This window comes from Eulemur rufifrons, chromosome 2 (genome assembly GCF_041146395.1).
Source record: "Eulemur rufifrons isolate Redbay chromosome 2, OSU_ERuf_1, whole genome shotgun sequence".
Lineage (NCBI taxonomy): Eukaryota > Metazoa > Chordata > Mammalia > Primates > Lemuridae > Eulemur > Eulemur rufifrons.
Window position 1 is genome coordinate 7,500,121 of NC_090984.1, and position 21,915 is coordinate 7,522,035.

The 21,915-nt window shown below is 58.4% G+C and overlaps 1 protein-coding gene across 2 annotated transcripts; it reads left to right on the plus strand.

Annotated features, from left to right (window-relative positions):
• The first annotated feature begins 1,298 nt into the window (after nt 1-1,298).
• CHERP (calcium homeostasis endoplasmic reticulum protein) lies at nt 1,299-21,905 on the plus strand. 2 transcript variants are annotated; one of them, XM_069477225.1, is made up of 18 exons: nt 1,299-1,371; nt 1,680-1,853; nt 6,223-6,383; nt 7,435-7,572; nt 7,841-7,992; nt 9,640-9,784; nt 9,882-9,971; nt 11,590-11,848; nt 12,940-13,115; nt 14,932-15,367; nt 16,787-17,025; nt 17,995-18,128; nt 18,793-18,879; nt 19,270-19,413; nt 19,514-19,630; nt 20,100-20,194; nt 20,488-20,673; nt 20,940-21,905. In XM_069477225.1, the coding sequence occupies exons 1-18, from the start codon at nt 1,347-1,349 to the stop codon at nt 20,975-20,977; spliced, it is 2,796 nt and encodes a 931-aa protein (XP_069333326.1). In that variant the 5' UTR covers nt 1,299-1,346; the 3' UTR covers nt 20,978-21,905. The 2 variants fall into 2 exon arrangements, with proteins under 2 accessions (XP_069333326.1, XP_069333327.1); XM_069477226.1 differs by having other exon boundaries at nt 9,673-9,784.
• The last annotated feature ends 10 nt before the right edge of the window (nt 21,906-21,915 follow it).

Genomic DNA, 21,915 nt, shown 5'->3' on the forward strand with positions numbered 1-21,915 from the left:
ACAGAAATTTATTTCTTACAGTTTTGGAAGATCGGTAGTCCAAGGTTAAGAGTGTGCATCCAGCGAGGGCCTTCTCGCTGATGGGGACTCTGCAGAGTCCCAAGGTGGTGTAGGTAATCACATGGGCAGGGGGCTGAGCGTGCTAGCTCAGATCTCTTCTTAAAGAGTCACCAGTCCCACTCCCATGATGATCCATTAACCCAATAATCCATGCATGGAAGGCTAAACATTCAAACCACAGCAACCTGTAGTTAAGACACTGTACTCAGTTATATTTTCAATGTCACCAATACAAATTTTATAGACATTTCTCTCTGCTTACATCAATAGCTAAATAAGATCCTCAATCTTGTCTCCTGGCCAGCAAAGTCTAAAATATTTGCTCTTTGGCCCTTTATAGAAAAAGTTTGCTGATCCCCACCCTAGAGCAGTACTTGGCATACAGTTGGTAATCCATAAGTGTCTGATGAAAAAATATTGTAATAAAAAAAATGAATCTAAAACATGTGTGCATCCATTTGCATACAAAAAAAGAATAGGGAGGTATAACCAACCTAGGGTTAGCAATGGTCATTTCAAGAGAGTCAGATTACCGGAGAGGTCCACAGTAGAAGTTTGTTGATTCTGGTTATCTTTCCCCACAATTCACAAGTGTTGGCTTCATCATTTTAGAAGCAACGTAACTGCACCTTTTAGGAAAGCGCTGTGCCCTTTAGGCCCGCAGTTTGAGGTTGGGGGAGGGTGGGGAGTTCCCTTGCTCCAAAGGGTGGAGCGGAAGAAACCGAGGAAGATATTTTGAATCTAAATATGCCCAGTTCCAATGCCCCCAAGTCGGCTGCCTCCCAGTTCTGCTCCACCTCCGGGCCGGCTGGGGAGGGTGTGACCGGCGCTGCAGCCCGGGGGCCTTCCGCTCGCACCTACCCTCATAGCCTCCTCACTGTGCCCGCGAGGAGAAAACAGAGGCCCTGAGACCCGGGAAGGAACTCCCCAGACCCCCCAGTCGCGCGGAGACAGCGCCCGGCCACCCCCTCGCCTATGACGGAAGCCTGTGGGGGTGCTCCAGCCGCCGCCAACTGCCGCTCGCGACATTCCCGGTGTTCCGCGCGAGGCGCACGCGCAGAGTTTGCTCTCTAGACCCTTCCGCGCGGCAAGTCTTGCGCGGCTTCTTCCCGCCCGCCTCTTGCCCTCACTTCCGGGGTTTCCCGGCGACGGCCGTAAGTGGCGGGCGGAAGCGGCTCGCGTAGCCAGCCGTAAACGGCTCCCTCGCGCCACTTCCGGCCGGCTTCCGCAGACGGCGCTGGTGGGCGATCGTGAGGCGCCGGAGGACGTTTCCCGCGGCCGGAGTCATGGAGATGCCTCTGCCGCCCGATGGTGAGGCCCAGGCCGGTCCAGAGGCAGTTTCTCTCTCCCTGGAATCCCCTGTTGGCCGGCCCCGCCTCCTGGAGTTCCCGGGCCTGGGAGGGGGCGGGGCTCGGCCTCACGGCTTCTCCTGCGGCCTCTCCCGTGGGTCCCCGCATTCCCGGCGAGCGTGTGGCCCCTGTCGGGACCCGTACAAGGGCGGCCTCTTCGGGGTCCACCCTTAGGGTCCCCAGCAAGGCGGACGTGGGCTGGGGCGCCAGGGCCCCCGGGTTTGGGCGATCCTCGCTGACGCCTCGCGTGGTCTTTTCTCCGTTCTCCAGACCAGGAGCTTCGAAATGTCATCGACAAGCTGGCTCAGTTCGTGGCTCGCAACGGGCCCGAGTTTGAGAAGATGACGATGGAGAAGCAGAAAGACAACCCGAAATTCTCGTTTCTGTTCGGAGGAGAGTTCTACAGTTACTACAAGTGCAAGCTGGCGCTGGAGCAGCAGCAGCGTGAGTCCCCTCCAGCTCTCAGGCCGCCCCCTAGAGCGATTCCTTTCTCGGATTCCAGTCCGGGCTGTGCCGCAAACCGCTTTCTTGTGGGTCGCATACTTTTTCTCCGTGAAGTGGAGCAGCTCTGCCTTCAGGATCCTTTCCGCTGTTCCCAGGGCTCTGCACCGAGTGGCTGCCGGGTCTTTGTGTAATGGAGAGTGATGTTATCGATCTTTCTGGGCCCCGGATCTGGGAGTCCTCTTTTGTTTCGCAGACTGAGGACTGAAATCAGTAGAACTATAGTGACTGTTTCAGTGTTTTCCAGGGAGAAAGTGATAGAGGCAGGACTGGAGCCCTTGGGGCAGGCACTATCCAGCCCCGTATGGGCTCTCTGTGGGTTCTGTGAGGTTTTTGTGCATTTCAGATGACTGTGGTCCAGATCGAAAAAGAATTGTTCCGCTGGGTTTTAGTTCTAGGCAATTGTTTATCCTTGTTCACTCAGTTGAGCCACGAGATTCCCTCCCTGCTCTCAGAGTTTAAGGTGCCAGTTTGACACACAGCTGGCCTTTGAATAATGGATGAATAACCGCCAGGTGGTAAAGTTCTTAAGGGCAGGTTCCACATTTGTCACATTCAGTAGCAAACCTCCAGCCTCTAGATACGTTGTTTGAGTGATTGTGTTAGATGGACATTAAGAGATGGATGCTTCCTGACGCCAAACAGACTTTGTTTGGGTCAATACATAGCACATAGTAGGTGTTCAATAAAAAGTTTGTAAGGCTGACAAAGAGTAGAACGATGCAAAAGTGCAGGAACTTGAACAAGCACCGTGTTTACGGATCTGTGAGAAGAACCATGGGAAGCCCAGCATGGCTGGTGCATAGAATGTATGTGTATTGCTGGGTGCGGTGATGCGACCCTGTAGTCCCTGCTGTACAGGAGGCTGAGGTGGATCACTTGAGTCCTCACTAAGGTCCATATCAACATGGGAGCAGGAGACCACCAGGTTGCCTAAGGAGGGGTGAGGCTGGGCACCGTGGCTCACGCCTGTAATCCTAGCACTCTGGGAGGCTGAGGCAGGAGGATCATTTCAGGCCAGCAGGTTGAGACCAGCCTAGGCAACATAGCAACCCCCCCCTTTACAAAAAACTTAAAAATTAGCCAGGTGTAAATGGCATGCACCTGTAGTCCCAGCTACTCGGGAGACTGAGGCAGGAGGATTGCTTGAGCTCAGGAGTTTGAGGTTGCAGTGAGCTATGATGATGCCACTACCCTGTAGCCCAGGCAACAGAATGAAACCCTGTCTCCGGAAAAAAAAAAAAAAAAAAAAAAAAGGAACATATATGTATAGAGGAAGGGTTTGATCCAGGGTTTCAAGCACCAGGGGAAAGTCTGGGTTTTCTCCCTCAGCTCAGGGGTTTCTCTGATGCCTGTTTAGGTTTGAGATTGGGGGGAGGGGTCAGCTTATGTGTTGTTAGAGCAGTCCTTCCTCAGCCACAGCATGCCAAGTTTAAAACCACTGTTAGAGGCAGCGGGCAGCCATGAGAGAGTTTGAAACAAGAGGGAGAGCAGATCAGGTTTGTGTGGCCAGAGTGGAGGACAGGCCGGAAGAACCAGTCTGGGGAGCAGTGAGGCCAGCAGGGGGCATGGATGGGGCAGTTGGTCTGATGAGAGATGGTAGAGGCTGAATTAAGTCAGGGATTGAGTCAGAGGGAATGGACGTGGGGGCAGGTGAGGTTAAGGGGTAGAATCCTTGAACTTGGGCACCTGGTGGATATCAATGGCACTGTGGCATAATGGAGCAGGGGAGGAAGTAGCCCCAGACAGTGCCTTGGCTTGAGTCACAGAGCCGAGGGCTGCTTTCCCTGCGAGGGCAGCCCACGCCCACTGTTCCCACCCTGGAGGGTCAGAAATCAGGGGCTGCTTGGGAGTCGGTGCCGTAACAGTGAAGGGAGAAGGTGCTTACAGCAAGGGAAGATTGGGGCCAGGAAGTACTTTCTTCGGGTGGTGATATCTTGGCTGGTGTGTCAGAGTTAGCCAGGTGGAAATGAGGGGAGAACAGTGTTCCATGCAGAGTAAAGAGCCCTTGCAGGGAGAGGGGACCCAAGCTGGTGGTGGCTGAAGCCCAGAGTAGGAGGGATTCTTCCAGTGGCCAGAGTGAGGATGCAGAGACGGGGAGGCTGGCTTGCCCCGGGGCCAGGAGTTCATCCTGGAAGCTCAGGGGAAGCCCCTGAAAGATTTCGGGTCTGTGTTTTGAAGCAGCGGTGGCCACAGTGCAGCCGGCCCTTCACCCTGGTCGTGTGGGAAGACTGAACCTCGGGACTGTTCTGGAATGGAGCTTTGAAAGCTCTGTGGTAAAGGACCAGTTTTTGTTTTTTAAAATTGCCAGTTTGTTGTGGATGAACACTTTTGTGAAGCACGATAACAATGTGAACCATCAAGTTGATGTAAAAGTGCTGAAGCTCTCACTTGCCAATTCTGTAACTGTCTGTCACCCGGGGCTGGCCCGAGGGCCACGCTGAGCAGAGGTACTGACTGCCTTGGGAGGACCTGACTCGGGGAGACGGTTCTGGGGGTGACACGGGTGATAGTAGAGCCACGGTGGTGACAGCCACGGATGCAGACAGATGGAAGTGTGATCTAGGAGGCTGACTTGACAACGCTGCCGGCATGTTAGTGTGAGGTGCATGCCCCTTCTCGGGTTTCTGGCTTGGCTGTCTAGGTGGATTGCTGTGTCCGTCACACAGACGGAGACGGACCCCAGGAGCGGGCATCTGGAGTGTGGGCAGGAGGAAATGCAGGCAGGTGTGGGGAAACCGGTGGGGCTTGTGGTCACTGATTAGGTCCGTAGCCCAGGGAATCCAGAACGGAGACAGTGGACTTAGGAACAGTAGCGTGCAGGTGCTCGCTGCAGTCTCCGGAGTGTGTCACATTCCCTGGGGGGTTGCGTAGAGCTGAGGACAAGGGCTTAAAACACAGGCCAGGCACCCCCGCAGCTGGGGGTCAGACAGGAGGGAGGGCAGCAAAGGTGACGGAGAAGGAGGAAGGGACCGAGGGGGTGGCCACACGGAAGCCGAGGGAGACAAGGCCCTGAGACGGGCCCAGGGGCTGAGTGAGGGTGTGTTTGGCAGCACTGGGGGTGGCAGGTGGGCAGGCGAAGCCGACTCCTGCCCTGGGTAGAGAGAAAGGGAAGACAAAAAATTGCAGATGACTTGGCTGTGAAATCGTTGAGAGCGGGGTGTGGGATTAAGGGAGAGGTTTTAAGCCCGGAAGACTTGGGTGTGTTTAGATGCTGCCTGGGAGGGTCAGTAAAGAGGGAGATGGTGAAGAAATGAGAGGGAGAACAGAAACCACAGAATTCGAGAAGCAGCGTCCCTCGGCGGGTAGGAGGGGTGGGATCCAGCGCAGAAGTCGGGGGTCATCCTATAGGCCGCACTGCAAAGCCCGTCAGCCCTAAGCAGTAACCGGGTGCCCAGCAGTGGGCCGTGGGCAACACCTTCCACCCCATAGGGGTGGGAGGGGACCTTAGGAGGCCTCCAGCGTGGTTCATGGTCACATTCAGGTTAGATGAGGCCCCAGGATGGAGAGAGAGGCAGCCCATCTTGTCGAGGAGCTCCTTATGTGCAGGGTCCCTTCCCCAAAGACCTCACCTGCCATCCCGTCTAGCTAGAATTGGGACATACGCCCACCTCGACCCCAGCTCTGGACGTCAGAATGGTGTCTCGCTGCCACCTCAGACCGGATGGACCCCTGACTGTGGAGGGTCCCTGGCCCTAGGGGCTGGAGATGCGAGGGGAGTCAGTAGAAGGAAGACGGGGCAAGGCCACAGTGTGTGCTCGGGTGCTGGGGGGCTCCTCCTGCTCGGGGCTACAGCTTCGTGGCTTGCTGGCCAGGTGTGCAGAGGCCCAGGGGCTGACAATGACTGGCTAGATCAGGGCAGTGGCAGAGGTGAGAGGGAGCAGCCGGGGGGCGGGGTGGGTAGGGGGTGAGAGGTGCCTTCAGGGAGCCCTGGTCACACCAGCTTAGGCCTGGGTGAAGTGCAGAGGTGGGCAGGCTCAGGCTTGTGCCAGAAGGACCCTGGGCAAGGACTGGAGGGTGTGGCAAGAGAGCATGGTGACCATTCCTCCGTTCTCCCACAGGCAGATGGGCCCGTGGGTGAGGACGTGGGAAGGGTCCAGACCTGCGGTGCTGTGAGAGGGAGGGCAGGCAGGAGGGCTGGGCTCCCAGGGTAGGGGGAGCTGGGTGGACGCAGGGGTGTGGCTGCACAGAGGGCCCCTTGTGGGTGGTGAGTCTGAAGGGAACAAGAGGCCCCTTTGGCCTAGAGCTGTACCGAAGGGACACCTGGACTCTAACCACCTGCTCACAGGGGCCCCCTCTCCTCTCCTGCCAGTCATCTGCAAGCAGCAGGCGCCAGAGCTGGAGCCGGCCGCGGCCATGCCGCCCCTGCCGCAGCCCCCGCTGGCCCAGGGCACGCCGTCCATGGACGAGCTGATCCAGCAGAGCCAGTGGAACCTGCAGCAGCAGGAACAGCACCTGCTGGCTCTCAGACAGGTAGGGAGCCCCTGCTGCCCTCGCCCCTCTCGGTCCTAAGGCGGGTACCGGGAACTCAGCCTGTGCCTCCTTTGCTGCGTCTGCAATTAGAGCAGATAGCGGCTGTCGTGAGGACTCGTTACCATGCTCGGTGCTGAGGACAGGGCTTGTCACCGCTGGCCCTGACCCTGGACTCTGAGGCTGCTTCTCGACCCAGTGAAGTCATTGTACATGCTCTCCAGACACGTGCACGCCCGTCACCCTGAGGTGGATGCCTCCACGTGGGATTGTGGGTCAGGTGTGCCCATTTGTAGTTGTGTAACAGATGCTGCCAGGTGGCCTCTGGTGCTTGCTGGTGACCCTGTCACTTGGTAGCCAGGTCACCCTAAGCTGTTGGTGGGGAGGGACCCTTTTCGTTCTGATCCATCAGTCTGATGCTTTTGCCAAACACAGAAGGATGCATTGCAGATGACTAAAATACTGACACCTCCAGAGTGCCAGCCCCAGCTGTACTGCTGGGTTCAAGGCATAAAATTGCTCCATCATGTTGCCACCGTCCAAACATTCTAGAAGGCTCACCCTGAGTTCCCATCCTGAGCTGGCCCCACGGTGGCTCAGTGGTAGCAATCCGATGGGCAGGACCCCGGCTCGTGCCCTACCTCGGGGTCCCCAATGATGCATGAGGTTGCTCCCTTGCTTCTCTGGTGGCCGTGGGTGTGTCCTCTCCGTGTTACCTGTTCACACCATCACTCAGTTGTCCCTGTATTTTGTTTAACTGGTTTGCAGAGCTTCCTTGTTTCTCTGGGCCACACTCTTTTTCTCTGTTACCTGGAGGGCAGACGCTGTCTCCCAGTGTGTCTTGTCCGGCCTTATCCTCTGTGCACTGTCGAGATGGGCTGTCAGCGGTTCGTGGTGGATGTGAGGGACAGGATCTCCTCATGCTGGAGACGGGCCAGGGAGACAAGGGCCGGAGCAGCTCAGAGCGCAGCGTCCTCGTCCTTTCCCCACCCCACCCCTGCTGGGCCTGTGCTGAGGGTCCCTCATGCCGTCTCCTTCTCGCCTGACCTCCCAGGAACAGGTGACAGCGGCCGTGGCCCACGCGATAGAGCAGCAGATGCAGAAGCTCCTGGAGGAGACCCAGCTGGACATGAACGAGTTCGACAGCCTGCTGCAGCCCATCATCGACACGTGCACCAAGGACGCCATCTCGGTGAGGGTAGCCGAGGGGCTGGTCGGGGCAGGGCTGCTCCTAGGCAGGGGCCACCACAGTGGGTCTGGGCTGGGCTGCTCCGAGGACCACTTTCTCTCCCTCCTGGAGCACCTCCTTAGGCTTCAGGGCCCTGTGCTCCACGGCCTCGTGGTGTGCCCTGCACTCCCGCAGTGTGACTGCCCTGGGCTGATGGTGACACATGCTCAGGGGTGCAGTGAGTGCCAGGGGTTATCCCCCACTCCACTCACTGCCGGCCTGGCTGTTGCAGGCTGGGAAGAACTGGATGTTCAGCAATGCGAAGTCCCCACCACACTGCGAGCTGATGGCAGGCCACCTTCGGAACCGCATCACGGCTGACGGGGCACATTTCGAGCTGCGGCTGCACCTCATCTACCTGATCAATGACGTGCTGCACCACTGGTGAGCACCGCCACCCGCCACGGCCCCAGAGGCCCCACTTCTCTTACACCTCCTCACCCGGGCGGCTGCTCACAGTCAGTAGCTTGGTTTGGCCTGTCCTGGGACTAGGGGGTCACTTGTCCAAAGAGCCTGGGGGAGGGTGTCTCTGAGCCATGAGCCCTCTGTCTGCAGGACTGAGGTTAGTCTCAGCGCCTCACTTACCCTCACCCCACACCCTGGCCTCTCTTCCACACCCCTGACCTCACCTGTGACATCGTCATCTCCTTGGGGCCACTGTCCCCTCCGCACCTTGCTCTCCTGGGCATCACTGAGCAAGCTGGGCCTCAGGCTCCACCACCTCCTTGCTGCCTCTGTGTCTGTTGCCGGCTCCCTTTCTCTCATCTGTCCGCCCACAAGCGGTCGCCTGACTCTGCTGTCGGGACCCTCCTGTGAGTTCCCCTTCTCCAGCCCTGACCCCCTTCTCGGGGCTCTGGGGGGCGCCTTTGCCAGCACTCTGTCCCCACCCAGGCTGCAGCTCCCTCCCACCACTGCCAGCCCAAGGCTGGGTGGCTGTTTGCTTCTGCGTGGCTACAGGGCTAACAACAGCAAGCACAACCCTGGGCCGAAGCAGGAGGAAACACCGCCCGTGAGACCAGCTGCCATGTGTGCCTTTGAGCTTGGCCTGGCTGTTCGGGGTTGGCTGGTTAGAGACGTGGCTCCCTAGAGGAGCTGGCCGGCCCCGCCCACCCCACGTCTTGCCCTGTCTTCCGTCACACGAAGCTCAGCCTGGGTCCCCTCCCCTCCCCAGCTCCACTCAGCCACTCCCTGCGTCTGTCCTGTTCTCTCCTGCTGGGAAATGAGCTGCCACTCGGCGCCTGCGCCCTCCCCCTCCTCCTAGCAGCCCCACTCCTCCCTGCCTCGGAGCGCACGGTGCCTCTGCCTGGACGCACCCGTCCTCCCCATCCTCCCCACTGCCCGGTGTCCCCGTGGCAAGGGCCCTGGCCCCTGCTCCTCTGGGCTCCCTCTGGTGAGTTCAGGCTTGGGAACGGTTCCAGCCATTCATCTTCCACCCTGCGTCCCTACCCAGGGGACAGCAGACACGCTGTCATGGCTCAGCCACCTCACTGACAGCTGTAGGGACCCCCACAGGCCATTTATGCACAGTGTCCCCGTGCAGCTCTGCACAGCGGCCCCGAGGAGATGTGTGGAGCACATGGTCCCTCATCTAAAGCATTCTAGATGCCAAGGGACTGGGCACACTCCTCCTTCCCCCTGGGAGTCCCAGCCCCAGCCAAGGTTTCTTTGTGCTTAGCAGGTGACACAGACAAGTGCTGACCCCACAGTAGCCCGTTCTGTGCTTTGTGCACACGCAGGGGCTCTTACAGGCCTCCTCCTCACTGCCACCCTGGGAGGGAAGGTTATTTTACTGCCAAGGGAACCGGGAGGATAAAAGGCCTTGCTCAGAATGTCCTCAGGCTGCATTCTCTCCCTCCTCCCCTCGCTGTCTGTCTGTCCTTTCCCTGAGCCCTCAAGTCCCGGCGCCAGCACAGGTCTCATGGGAGCCCAGCCATCACCGCAGCCGGGTTGGGGGCCCAATTCCCGAGAAGGCAGAGGGTGCTGTGGCTGGAGCCGCGATGGTAACGGGTGCGTGGCCGGGTCCCGCCCCAGGGCCCTGACGCGCGGAAGGTCTCTCCCTCACAGCCAGCGCAAGCAGGCCCGGGAGCTGCTGGCCGCCTTGCAGAAGGTCGTGGTGCCCATATATTGCACCAGCTTCTTGGCCGTGGAGGAGGACAAGCAGCAGAAGATCGCTCGGGTGCGTGGGTCCCCGGGCGTGGGAGGAGGTGGCGGCAGGGGCTGGGGCCACACAGGCCTTCCCTACCCTGACACAGCGTCTCCCTTCTCCACACCAGCTCCTGCAGCTCTGGGAGAAAAATGGCTACTTCGATGACTCGATCATTCAGCAGCTACAGAGCCCGGCCCTGGGGCTTGGCCAGTACCAGGTGAGTGTCTCCCACCTGCCCACACCTCTCCCGCGGCCAGCACGGGTACCCCAGGAGGGAGTGGGAGTGTGGGGACAACAGCTGCTTCCCCAGCACGTGCCTGGAGCCAGAGAGCCTGTGTCCCCTGCCTGTGCTGGGAACGCCTGGTAGGTGGTCACAGAGCCACAGGTGACGTTTTCTAACCTGGGCTCCCAGGTGTGCCCCCCTGACTTGTCCTGGCACACTGTAGCCAGGTTGCCTGATTGAGTCACTGCTCTGTGGGCTCTTCGTCCTGTTTCTCTGGTCTTCAGGCAAGCTCTGCGTGCTGGGAGTGTTAAGAGACCCTGGTGTGGTCTAGGCTGTGGTAGTTGTCACGTGGGTCCTCTGCCGGCTCTCTGAGGGCACGTCTGCTCCCATAGAGGAGGGTCTCAGCTGAGCCCAGGGCACAGAGAGGAGGGGCTGAGCCCAGGGCACAGAGAGGAGGGACAGGTCTCTTGGTCATCCCTGAAGTGGCACTGGCGTTGCTGTCCCACCTACAGCTGCTAGAAAGGCATAGGCCACACCCCTTCCCTCCACTGGGGTGAAAGCTGTCATCATCCTGCAAAGTCCTGCTTTGGATGCCGGAAGCTACATGTTGACTGTTCCCTTTGGGACCACCCTAAACCCTCCTCACGGAGAGGTTTCCATATTCAGAAAGGCAAATGAGGAAAGCCCCTGCATACCCATTCCAACGTTTTGGTTCTTGAGTAAATGTGGAATCATCCCATCACACCACAGTCAGGTGGACTTTCCTCTTGATTTGTTGACAGCAGCTCATGCTTACTGAGCTGCCACCCCCCAAGTTCCCTCCGTGTGGTGTCCCACTGGCTTCTTCCCAGAGCCCTGGGAGGTAGGTTCAGTTATTGCCCTATTTTACAGGCAAGGAAACGGAGGCTCAGGGATGTAGTGACTTGCTCAAAGCCACGTGGTGACTTGGAGGCAGAGCCCACGAGCGTGTCTGGGAGTGTTTGTCCACGGTGTGTTTTTAGTGCCCACACAGCAGACCAAGACATGGCTGTCACTGTTTGTTCCTGTTATCAGGGATTCATCGTTTTTTTTTTTTTTTTTTTTTTGTGAGACAGAGTCTCACTTTGTTGCCCGGGCTAGAGTGAGTGCCGTGGCGTCAGCCTAGCTCACAGCAACCTCAAACTCCTGGGCTCAAGCGATCCTCCTGTCTCAGCCTCCCGAGTAGCTGGGACTACAGGCATGTACCACCATGCCCGGCTAATTTTTTCTATATATATTTTTAGCTGTCCATATAATTTCTTTCTATTTTTAGTAGAGACGGGGTCTCGCTCTTGCTCAGGCTGGTCTCGAACTCCTGACCTCGAGCGATCCACCGGCCTCGGCCTTCCAGAGTGCTAGGATTACAGGCGTGAGCCACCGCGCCCGGCCAGGGATTCATCCTTGTCACCAGGTCTCTGGCCAAATACCACACGACCTGGGGTTGTCAAGACCAGGTTGATGGTTGTATGTGACAGCCACCTGCCTGCCTGCCCCCGGTCCCCTGGGCTCTGCTGCTTTTCAGGCATTTGTCCCCGTGTTGTTCCAGAAGGTGGGGGGGCCGCTCCTGAGTGCTGGGCGCTGTTCTCTCTGCCAGGCAACGCTGATCACTGAGTATGCCTCGGTGGTGCAGCCGGTGCAGCTGGCTTTCCAGCAGCAGATCCAGACGCTCAAGACGCAGCACGAGGAGTTCGTCAGCAGCCTCGCGCAGCAGCAGCAGCAGCAGCAGCAACAGCAGCAACAACAGCAGATCCCGATGCCGCAGATGGAAGCCGAAGTCAAGGCCACGCCACCGCCACCTGCTCCGCCCCCGGCCCCAGCACCCGCCCCGGCCATCCCTCCAACCACCCAGCCTGGTAGGTGCTTCCCTCGGCCTCCTGGAGGCTGGTCACTCGGACGGTGGCCAGAAAGCACCCTGCTCAGACACAGGCCTGGTGCCATAACCCCACACCCGCTTCTGGGACCACATTTTAGTGTGTTGCCAAGCACCAGGCCAGGTGACTGTAGAGGAAACTCCTGGCCTTTGCTGGCACTCCCAGAGAACAGCAAGGGAGGAAAGGTACCCAGGTCATTTCACAAGGTAGGATAACTTATGCCAGACGGTACTGACAGTGCAAGGGTTAGAAACACAGTTTAGGCTGGGCATGGTGGCTCACACCTGTAATCCCAGCACTTTGGAAGGCCCAGGAGTTCAAGACCAGCCTGGGCAACTGAGTGAGACTGCATCTCTACAAAAAATTTAAAACTTTGCCCGCTTGCAGTCCCAGCTGCTCGGGAGGCTGAGGCAGGAGGATTACTTGAGCCCAGGAGTTCGGGGCTGCTGTGAGCTATGATATATATTTTGGAGACAGGATCTCACTCTGTTGCCCAGGGTATATATATGTGTGTGTATATATATATGTATATATATGTACACATGATATATACGTATATATAATATATATATAGGTATAATATAGTGTCACTTATGAATGAAGACACAGAAATACTAAATGAAATCTTAGCAAATGAAATCCAACAAAGGATGAAAAATACATCATGATCAAGTAGGATTTGTCCCAGGAATATAAGGATGGTTGGTTTAACACCAGAAAATCTAATAAAAAAACAAATTAAGTTGGGGGAAGTGACCTTTTACCTAGATACAGAAAAGGGGTCTGATAAAACTGAATGTCAGATAAAAATTCTGTAGCTAACTAAAGTGGAGATGTGAGACACGCTTATTGTAAAGCTTTCACAGAAGACAGACGTGTGTTGTGGGTGTGAGCTCAAACCCCCCTGTCTCCCTGTCCCCTTCCCGGAGGCAGGTGGTGGATGTAGTCTCAGTGGGGTCGGGAGGCAGGAGCCCATTTGGCAGTAAGCGCCCGGTCTGGTTGGCTCCGGTGGGTGTTGCGGAGACAGCGCCTCCTGCTGACAGGCCTTCTCTCCTTGCCTCGCCTGTGTTCAGATGACAACAAGCCCCCCATCCAAATGCCGGGCTCCGCCGAGTATGATGCCGCAGGAGGGGTCCAGGATCCTGCAGCCGCTGGCCCCCGAGGGCCTGGGCCCCACGACCAGATCCCACCTAACAAGCCCCCTTGGTTCGACCAGCCTCACCCCGTGGCTCCCTGGGGCCAACAGCAGGTATTTCTTGAAACACATGGTGCAGGGAGGTGGCCCCTGGGGCCCCACAGGACAGCAGGCGGGGACAGCTTCCCTGTGCTCATCCGGTGGGGGTTAGTGTTCGAGGGGGGGGACTCCAGTGAGACGCTACTGCTGCCACAGAGCTTGTGCTGCCTGAGTGACAGCCAGCGCCGTCTCCCTGTGGCTCGGGGACAAGTAGAGCGAGGAGAGCAGGTCTTTATGTCCCTTCCCCACGCTTTGATTATTTGGGCCTCTCGGTAATGTGGGCCCCCACTTTCCTGCAAGTGCTGGGAAGTTTGATACTGTTAAAGGCAGCAAGGTGGTTGGTTTGTTTTCCTTTTTTAAATTTTTTAAAACTTTCTATTGCTAAAGCCAAAGACCCAATGAGGGTCCTTTCATTTTTTAACTAATTGAACGAGCGACGTGTCCACGTTGTCATCCTGGAAAGAACAAGGTGCTCTGCAAGGAAAGGGAAAGTCGGAAGGGTCAGGCTCGCACCTGGGGAGCCGCAGGTGCAGCGTTTTCTGGGATCAGAAACATCTAGGCTAGAGCCGGGGTCACCCCATCTGGCACAGCGTGCCTGGGAAACACCCTTGCAGCTCGCTGGGTCCAGTTAGAGCGTTGGTCACAGCCTTTCCCGACACCCACTGTCCCCGCCCACAGCGTGGCTGGTGTGGCCTGGTTGTCTTTGCCAAGCGCAGCCTAACCAGGTGTCTCCGTGTCCGTGAGCAGAGGCGGAAGGATGGCAGGGAGACCGCTCTGGACTGCCAACTGGGGGTTGTGGCTTTGAGCCTCCCACCCTGAGCTTGAACTTCACAAAACACTGGACATTCCCATAAAGACAGCTCCCCCGCCCGAGTGCCAGCTGTTAGCCCCGTGATATTGGCCGTTGGTGGGAACCCTCTGATGAGGAAGCAGATCTCGTCCCTGTTTTGTAGGTGTGGAAACAGGGGCCCTTCGTGTTTTTAGGCTCTGTCTTTTTGTGGACCAGAATGACAGGACCCTTCTCGTTGAGGGTCTGCCCTAGGCCAGCAGTGCGCCTGGCAGTCTACAGTCAGAACTTTGGCCTGGCCTGGCCTGCCCACGTGGTGCCTGCACATTTGGGAGTCATTCCTGATATTTAAAAATCCAGCTCTGTAGCTTCCTTCGTGGCCTGGGCCGGCCTCCCCATGGTAGCGGTTGGCAGAGCTAACCAGCCGTGACCCCAGAGATGGGCCGTCTTGTCGGCCTCAGCTGTGCACGTTCTCGCCCGAGCTGGAGTTGCCATCCTGGCTTTGGGCTGTCGAGCAGCAGCTGGGTGCGAGCTGGAGACTCTTCAGTCTACAGAAAGGCGTTGGCTTGGTTTGGGCCCCCCAGAGCCAGACCCTGAGACGAGGAAATGAGGGCAAGTGGTTTATCTGGGACCTGCCCCCTCGAGAGGGCCCTGGCGGGGACAGGGTAGGTGTGTCATACGAGCGGGCTCACTCATGGGAACCTGGGGCCCAGCTGTGCTGGGCACTGTGAGAAGTGGCACCGGATGCGCCTCTGTGCCATCCCACCCGCAGGGTGAGGGCCTGGTGTGTGTTGGGCAGTGGGCGGGGAGGGGTGTGTTGGGGCGACTCAGCAGCCAGAAGCAGTCCTGGGACCGAGATTTGGATGCAGCAGTTGAGTCTGGTCACTTTGCACCAATGCGAGGGCCCCAGCTGTGGGTGGCGCCACAGCCCCCATCTGCCGCAAACCATGTGCCCAGGGCAGTGCCTCCAGTAGGAGAGCCGTGCTCGCGGTATCTGCTGGGGTCCAGCTTGAGAGGGGCTCACGTCTATGCCTTGCCTTGCAGCCACCGGAGCAGCCCCCCTTCCCCCACCACCAAGGCGGGCCGCCCCACTGCCCGCCCTGGAACAACAGCCACGAGGGCATGTGGGGCGAGCAGCGCGGGGACCCCGGCTGGAATGGCCAGCGTGACGCGCCCTGGAACAGCCAGCCCGACCCCGCCTGGAACAGCCAGTTCGAGGGCCCCTGGAGCAGCCAGCACGAGCAGCCGCCCTGGGGCGGGGGCCAGCGCGAGCCGCCCTTCCGCATGCAGCGGCCGCCGCACTTCCGGGGGCCCTTCCCACCCCACCAGCAGCACCCACAGTTCAACCAGCCGCCACACCCCCACAACTTCAACCGCTTCCCGCCCCGCTTCATGCAGGACGACTTCCCCCCACGGCACCCCTTTGAGCGGCCACCCTACCCTCACCGCTTCGACTACCCCCAGGGAGACTTCCCGGCCGGTGAGTGTGAGGGCATCCCCGGGAGGGCCCGCAGGAGGTGCCACTGGCCGGCCTGCCGAGCGGGCTGGTGGCGCTGCTCACGGTCCTGGAGTGTGGGTCATGGGACATCCAAGGAGCCCAGCCTGGGCCCTCAGGAAGGCAGAGGAGGAGGGACTCAGCTTCGCCTCCCTGGCAGCCAAGGACCCCTGACGTACTTACTGTCCTTGCTGCCCTGGTTTGGTTAGGCTGGCTGTGGGGGCGAGGCCCGTCCTCTCTTCCAGCCGGACCAGGAACAGGCTCTGCCTGCCCGTCCTCACAGGGGTTCTGAAGGCAACAGTAAGTCCCGGGTTCCACCCTGGACAGGCTCCGTGAGAGGAGGATGAGGCCTTTTCTGTTTCTTCTTGCTGTTGCCTGCTGTTTGCATTCGTTTTCTCATTTAATTTTTTTATTGTTTTGAGACAGAGTCTCACTCAGTCACCCCAGGCCAGTGGCATTGTCGAAACTCACAGCAGCCTCCAACTCCTGGGCTCAAGCGATCCTCCTGCCTCAGCCTCCCAAGTAGCTGGGACTACAGGCATGCGCCACCATGCCCGGCTAATTTTTCTGTTTTTGGTAGAGACAGGGTCTCGCTCTTGCTCAGGCTGGTCTTGAACTCCTGACCTGAAGTGATCCTCCCGCTTCAGCCTCCCTGAGTACCCAGCCTAGTTTCATCATTTTATTAGTTTAAGGAATCAAGTTTAGCTTTGTTGAATTTTTTAAAATTTTTATTTCTACTTTATTTGTGCTTCTGTTTTTATTTTTAAGTCCATTTGTAACTAAATTCAGCTTTGAGACCACTTAGCTCATCCATTGCTTTCATTAGTTTGCTTGGGCTGCCGTGACAGGGTAGAGACCGGGTGGGGTGCACTGTCTCGGGGACCTGGAGGCTGGAAGTCTGAGATCCAGGTGGCGGCAGGGCTGGTTTTTCTGAGGCCTCTCTCCTTGGCCTGTAGATGGCGTCTTCTCCTCCATAGGTGTCTGTGTCCTAATGTTCTCTTTCCGAGGACACAGTCACATTGATTAGGGCCTACTTTAATGAGCTCATTTTAACTCCTTCACCCCTTACAGGCCCTGTCTTCAGGTACAGTCACATTCTGAGGCCCCGGGGGTTACAGCTACAACACATGAATTTGGGGACATGCAGTTCAGCCCGTAACGTTGCTGTTTAAAAATTCTGTGACTCCCCTGGGTGCTGGCCTATGTGTGGCTGCAGGACAGGCCCCTCTAAGCCTGGCTGCTCCCTGCCTTTGCCTCGTGTCATGCAGTGTGAGAAGGTGCCAGCATAGCTGCCCAGAGACAATGGCCTCTTTGCCCCTGACTGAGCCCCTTCCCATGGGCACTTGCCCCCTGGAGATGGTGGCTGGTTGGCTCAGTGTCCTGAGGCGAGTTTCTGTCTTGCAGAGCTGGGCCCCCCTCACCACCACCCTGGCCACCGCATGCCTCATCCTGGGATCAACGAGCACCCGCCCTGGGCTGGGCCCCAGCACCCTGACTTCGGCCCTCCTCCCCACGGCTTCAATGGGCAGCCCCCCCACATGCGGCGACAGGGCCCACCCCACATCAACCACGATGACCCCAGCCTGGTCCCCAACGTGCCCTACTTCGACCTGCCTGCTGGGCTGATGGCCCCCCTCGTGAAGGTAATGTCGCTGCAGCGGGCTCCGAGCCAGGCCGTGCCCGTTTCTCCACGTGCTCCCTGCTTCCCGGGCTCCTCCCCTGCCTGTTCCCACTCGCAAGTGACCCTGACCACTCAGTGCAGATGAGCCCGAGCTGATGTCCTTGGTGCTGCCGTGAGGTGCCCCCGCCAAGCCTGTGTCCACTCTGCCCTCTTCCCCTCCCTCCCGCCACAGAGGGCTTCAGCTGCACAGAGCCATCTGGGTGTGCATGAGCTGTGGGTCCTCCATCTGTCCCTCTGGGTCCCAGCCCTCAGAAACCGCCTTTTCCAATGGCTGCCAATGGCGGGGTCCCCAGGAAAGGGGCCGCCTGTGAGGGCAGGAGCAGGACGGCCCTGCAGGAGTCGGGCAGGGCTGGGGCTCAGGGGCTCTGGGGGCTGTGCTGGCCACTGCTATTTGCTGTCCCCTCGCAGACACTTCCACCAGGAAGCCAGGGAGGGTCGCACAGGTCAGCCCGGAGCAGGCGCCCAGGCAAGCCAGGCCGGGGCCTCCCCAGGCAGATGGAGCAGGGAAGGGAGATGTGGGCAGGCTGGTCCCGGGGTCGGGCTGAGGCTGCGCTGACTGAGGGAAGGGCCTGGTGGGGGCAGATGATATGGACACGGGGTAGGCGTCAGGCTCAAAGGACAGCAGTCTGCACCCCGGGAAGTGTGGGATCCTGAGGTTGGGGGCAGTGACGTCTGTGTGATTTTCTGGAGAGAGCCCTGCGGCTTTTATCAGCCTCAAATGAACTGCGAGTCACCCGTCTAGGAGTCCTCGGTGTGGCAGAGGCCCTCTGAGAAGTGAGACTTCCCAAAAGGGAAGGATGAGGAACTGTGGTGCCCAGGACAGCCCTGACACCAAACCTGGGCCCTGTCCCTGCCCCGGCCCCACCATACCCTGGGTGGGCCTGAGTGGCCTCTGCCAGGGCACGGGTGACGGCTCTGTTCCCCACTGCAGCTGGAAGACCACGAGTACAAGCCTTTGGACCCTAAAGACATCCGCCTCCCACCCCCCATGCCACCCAGCGAGAGGCTGCTGGCGGCTGTGGAGGCCTTCTACAGCCCCCCGTCCCACGACAGGCCCAGGAACAGGTAAGGCCGGGAGAGTGGCAGAGGGGAGGCCCCGTCCCTGCTTCTGGCCTGTCTTCCCCCTGGATTTGTTTCCTTTGAGAGAAAGACTCCTGTTGGCCGTGCTTTCTGCCCAGCCGAGAACATGTGGCCGTCCCTAAGGAGGAAGTGCCACCCTGAGTGGAGAGTGTGTATCACACAGGCACGGCACATACTGGCGGTCCTCAGTGAAGGGCTTGAGACAAAGGAGCACCGGAAGTTACGGCAGATCTGGTGTGAGCACAGCTCAAGAGTGTCCCACACACCGGGCTCATGGCTCCTTCTCAGCAGACTGTCCCCCAGTGGTCGCCACCTCCCGCCCTGGCCAGGCTGGAGCCTGTGCAGCTATGAGGCAGAGTCCCTGGTCCCCAGTTACCGTGACCACAGGGCACGGGAGCCAGGGCCAGCGGGGCCACAACAGGACAGCCCCGCGTATGTGACTGAGCTGCTCTCTGAGGGGGCGCCCACACGAGGTGGCCAGTCTGGGCACGTCCTGAGTGATCGAGGAAGGGGAGGGCTGGCCCTGGCCCATGGCTGCTGGGCCACGAGCCCCTGGTTCTCTGGGGGTGGGTGTCATTCCTGCTGATTTTTTTCACAAGTTCCCTGCGGGAGGGCTTTGCATAGTCACAGAGGATGCCGTGTCTTACAGCGAAGGCTGGGAGCAGAACGGCCTCTATGAGTTCTTCCGAGCAAAAATGCGGGCCCGGCGGAGGAAAGGCCAGGAGAAAAGGAACAGGTGAGAGAATACAGACGTCTGCTGGTCCGCCCACCCCTCCCCGCACAGCTGTGTGCACACATCGCCATCAGCCGGCCTCCCTGGCCCCGGTTACGATGGATGCTTAGCGCGAACCCTGACACGGCTGTCACGTCACACCCTCACGCAGTCCAAGGAAAGTCCATTCTGGCCTCTGCCCGCTCTGGCCATGGGATAACGGCGCTGCAGGCCTAGCCGCTGGGCGCAGTTTCCCACAGGGCCCGAGTTAACACAGCAGTGAGAAGGTTGTCCACACCCAGACCCCCCGACACCTGGGGTCTCACAGGAACCTGGGGTCTGGGGCAGGCCGGGTGTGGCCTGCAGGGACCACGGGGGCTCGCGGACTCCCTCTTACCAGGCTTCTTCCTGCAGTGGACCCTCGAGGTCTCGGAGCAGATCCAAGAGCCGAGGGCGTTCCTCCTCTCGCTCTAACTCAAGATCCTCAAAGTCGTCAGGATCATACTCGAGGTCAAGGTCACGCTCCTGCTCCCGCTCGTACTCCCGTTCCAGATCCAGGTAGGCTGAGCACCGCCTCGGGATGGCGACAGCCGAGGCCTCTCACCGCGGCTCCCTGTGGCGGCCAGGCTGCCGCTGACCCTCGCACTCTGGCCCGCAGGAGCCAGAGCAGATCGCGCTCCTCGAGAAGCCGCTCCCGGTCCCGCTCCAGGTCCAGGTCCAAGTCGTACTCCCCGGGACGACGACGGCGCTCACGGTCCAGGAGCCCCACCCTGCCGTAAGATTTCTGTCTTAGCCGCGACCCGCTGGCAGTGCTGGAGCCCTCTGGTGCTTTGCTGTGAATGTGTAAACATTTGTTATTAGAACATGTGCGTGTGGTGGCCTGTGCCGAGACCGTGCCTCGGAGACCAAGAGCGTTAGCCCAGGGACGGTGGCACCTGCTCATCCCACACCACCGCGGTCACCTTGTAAAGCCCGAGGTGGTAGCTGGGCTCTGCGCTTCCTGACTACCTTGGGGGCTCGCTGTGACCTGCCCCTGACGCTAAGCGTGGGCCGGGGGTTATCTGAGGGACCCCTCATCTGGCTGACAGAGGATTGAGAATGACGGTAGGGACAAGAAATATGTGTGTGTGTCCCCTGACCATGGTAAACGTTCACGTGAGCTATACACTGTAAGATCCTAGTAATTGTCATTCCAATAAATGTACCGATTATTTCTTACAAAAACGTAACTGTCTCAATTTTAGTTCCTCCGCTGGTCTGGGTTCTAATTCAGCACCTCATATACCTGACTCACGGCTCGGAGAAGAGAACAAAGGCCACCAGATGCTGGTGAAGATGGGTAAGGCTCCTTGAGGACCGTCCCGGTGCGCTGCGGGGTTAGCAGCTGGCAGGCCTCTTTCCTGTGCACATGGGGGCTGATGGCATCAGATCGGACTCACGCCTAGAACCTCTAAAAAGGGCCTGTGGGGTTCCTGCTGGGGTTCCTTCTGCGTCAGCTCCACACTTCCAAGCTGCCAGGTTTTGCATGTTCCTCAGCTCCCCAAGTGCGTTCCCGTTTAACTTCACGTCGGGAAATGTGTCCTGGTCTCAGCCTATTTTGTGTGTTGTAACCCTGCGTCCCTCTCTCCCAAGGCTGGAGTGGCTCCGGCGGCCTCGGTGTGAAAGAGCAAGGGATCCAGGACCCCATCAAGGGGGGGGACGTCCGGGATAAGTGGGACCAGTACAAGGGTGTGGGTGTGGCCTTGGACGACCCCTACGAGAACTACCGCCGGAACAAGAGCTACTCCTTCATCGCCCGCATGAAGGCCAGGGATGAGTGTAAGTAGGGCCGCGCACCAGGAGCCATGCTGGCGGCCGGTGGCACTGGCTGTGGGGACCTTCCTGGCTTACTGGCAGTGGAAGAACACAGTGACAGCTTAGTTCTCACGCGGTCTTCACATTTGGGGAACGACAAGAGAAGGAAGACTCACGCATGACTAGCCAGGACGCCATGCTCGTGGCGTGGAAAGGGCACGGGCTCCGCCTGCAAACCACGCCAGGAGGCGCCGCAGCCACCAGGGCCGTGGGCTTGTTTTCCTTTACAGCGAAGCAAGAAACGCCAGACCCTCCGCCCGCCGAGTAGGAGTTCTTCGTACCTGAAGGAACGGAGGTGCTCATCTTCCCGCCACCAGACGGAAGGGGCGCAGAGCCGGCGGGGTCTAACTCGCCTGCCCCCTCTGGCTGTGTAGTGACGAAGCCACAGCCGGGCGCCACGACTGCTCACGATTGAAAACAAAAAACAAAACTTTTTTGACTGGCAAAGTTAAGCAGGGTTTTCATTTTTATTCCTATTGGTTTAGTTTTAGAAAATGACCTTAGACGAAACCTGATTCCTCTAAGACGTCCTGGCCCTTAGTTCAATTACTTTAGTTGTGTGAGTTGATTTTTTTTTCCTGCAATGTTAGCCATTTGCTATTTGGAGAAACAGACGGTTCTAACAGAAAACGAATCTAAAGTATCTCCAGGTCAAGGAGCGCGGCCCTTGGGGTCTGTGCACTTGGCGTCTATTTGTGTTTCTCGCTTAGAAGACCCCAACACCAGCGCGCGTGCGACGGCCCCTTCTGATCCAGAGCGTGGAGGTTGCCCCCTGCCCCCGGGCCTTCTCTTCTGTCCTTTTCGTTTGCACACCCCTACCCCACCCCCAAAGGGAGGTGAGGCCAGGAGGGGAGCTGGCCCTGCCGGAAGCTGCGGGGTGACTGTGCTGGGATCCGCCATGCCTGGTGTCCCTGGGCAGCTGGGTGTGGTGCCGTTTATTTGTACAGAAACATTTTTGAAAACTTCTTTTCAATAAGATGCAAACTCCTCTCCACCTTTTCAACCCAGTGTGATAAAATGTTTGATTCTGTTCTAGATTTCCTGTAGCTGTGAATTGTTCAAACCTGTCTGATTCAGGATAAAACATAAACACGTGCTGTTAACAATTTCTTGTGGATTTTACTGTTTTGCCTTCAAATAAAGACTTTTTTTAAAGACTTTTTCCTCTGCATGTTTAAGTCGGAAGTGGACTCGGGCTGAGGGAGG

Excerpts from the sequence above, each read along its gene's own strand:
- CHERP (XM_069477225.1), top strand. The coding sequence starts at position 1,347 with ATGGAGATGCCTCTGCCGCCCGATG. Across the intron at positions 9,785-9,881 it reads AGCAGCAGAAGATCGCTCGG|CTCCTGCAGCTCTGGGAGAA; the intron begins GTGCGTGGGTCC and ends TCTCCACACCAG. Across the intron at positions 20,674-20,939 it reads CATGAAGGCCAGGGATGAGT|CGAAGCAAGAAACGCCAGAC; the intron begins GTAAGTAGGGCC and ends TTTCCTTTACAG.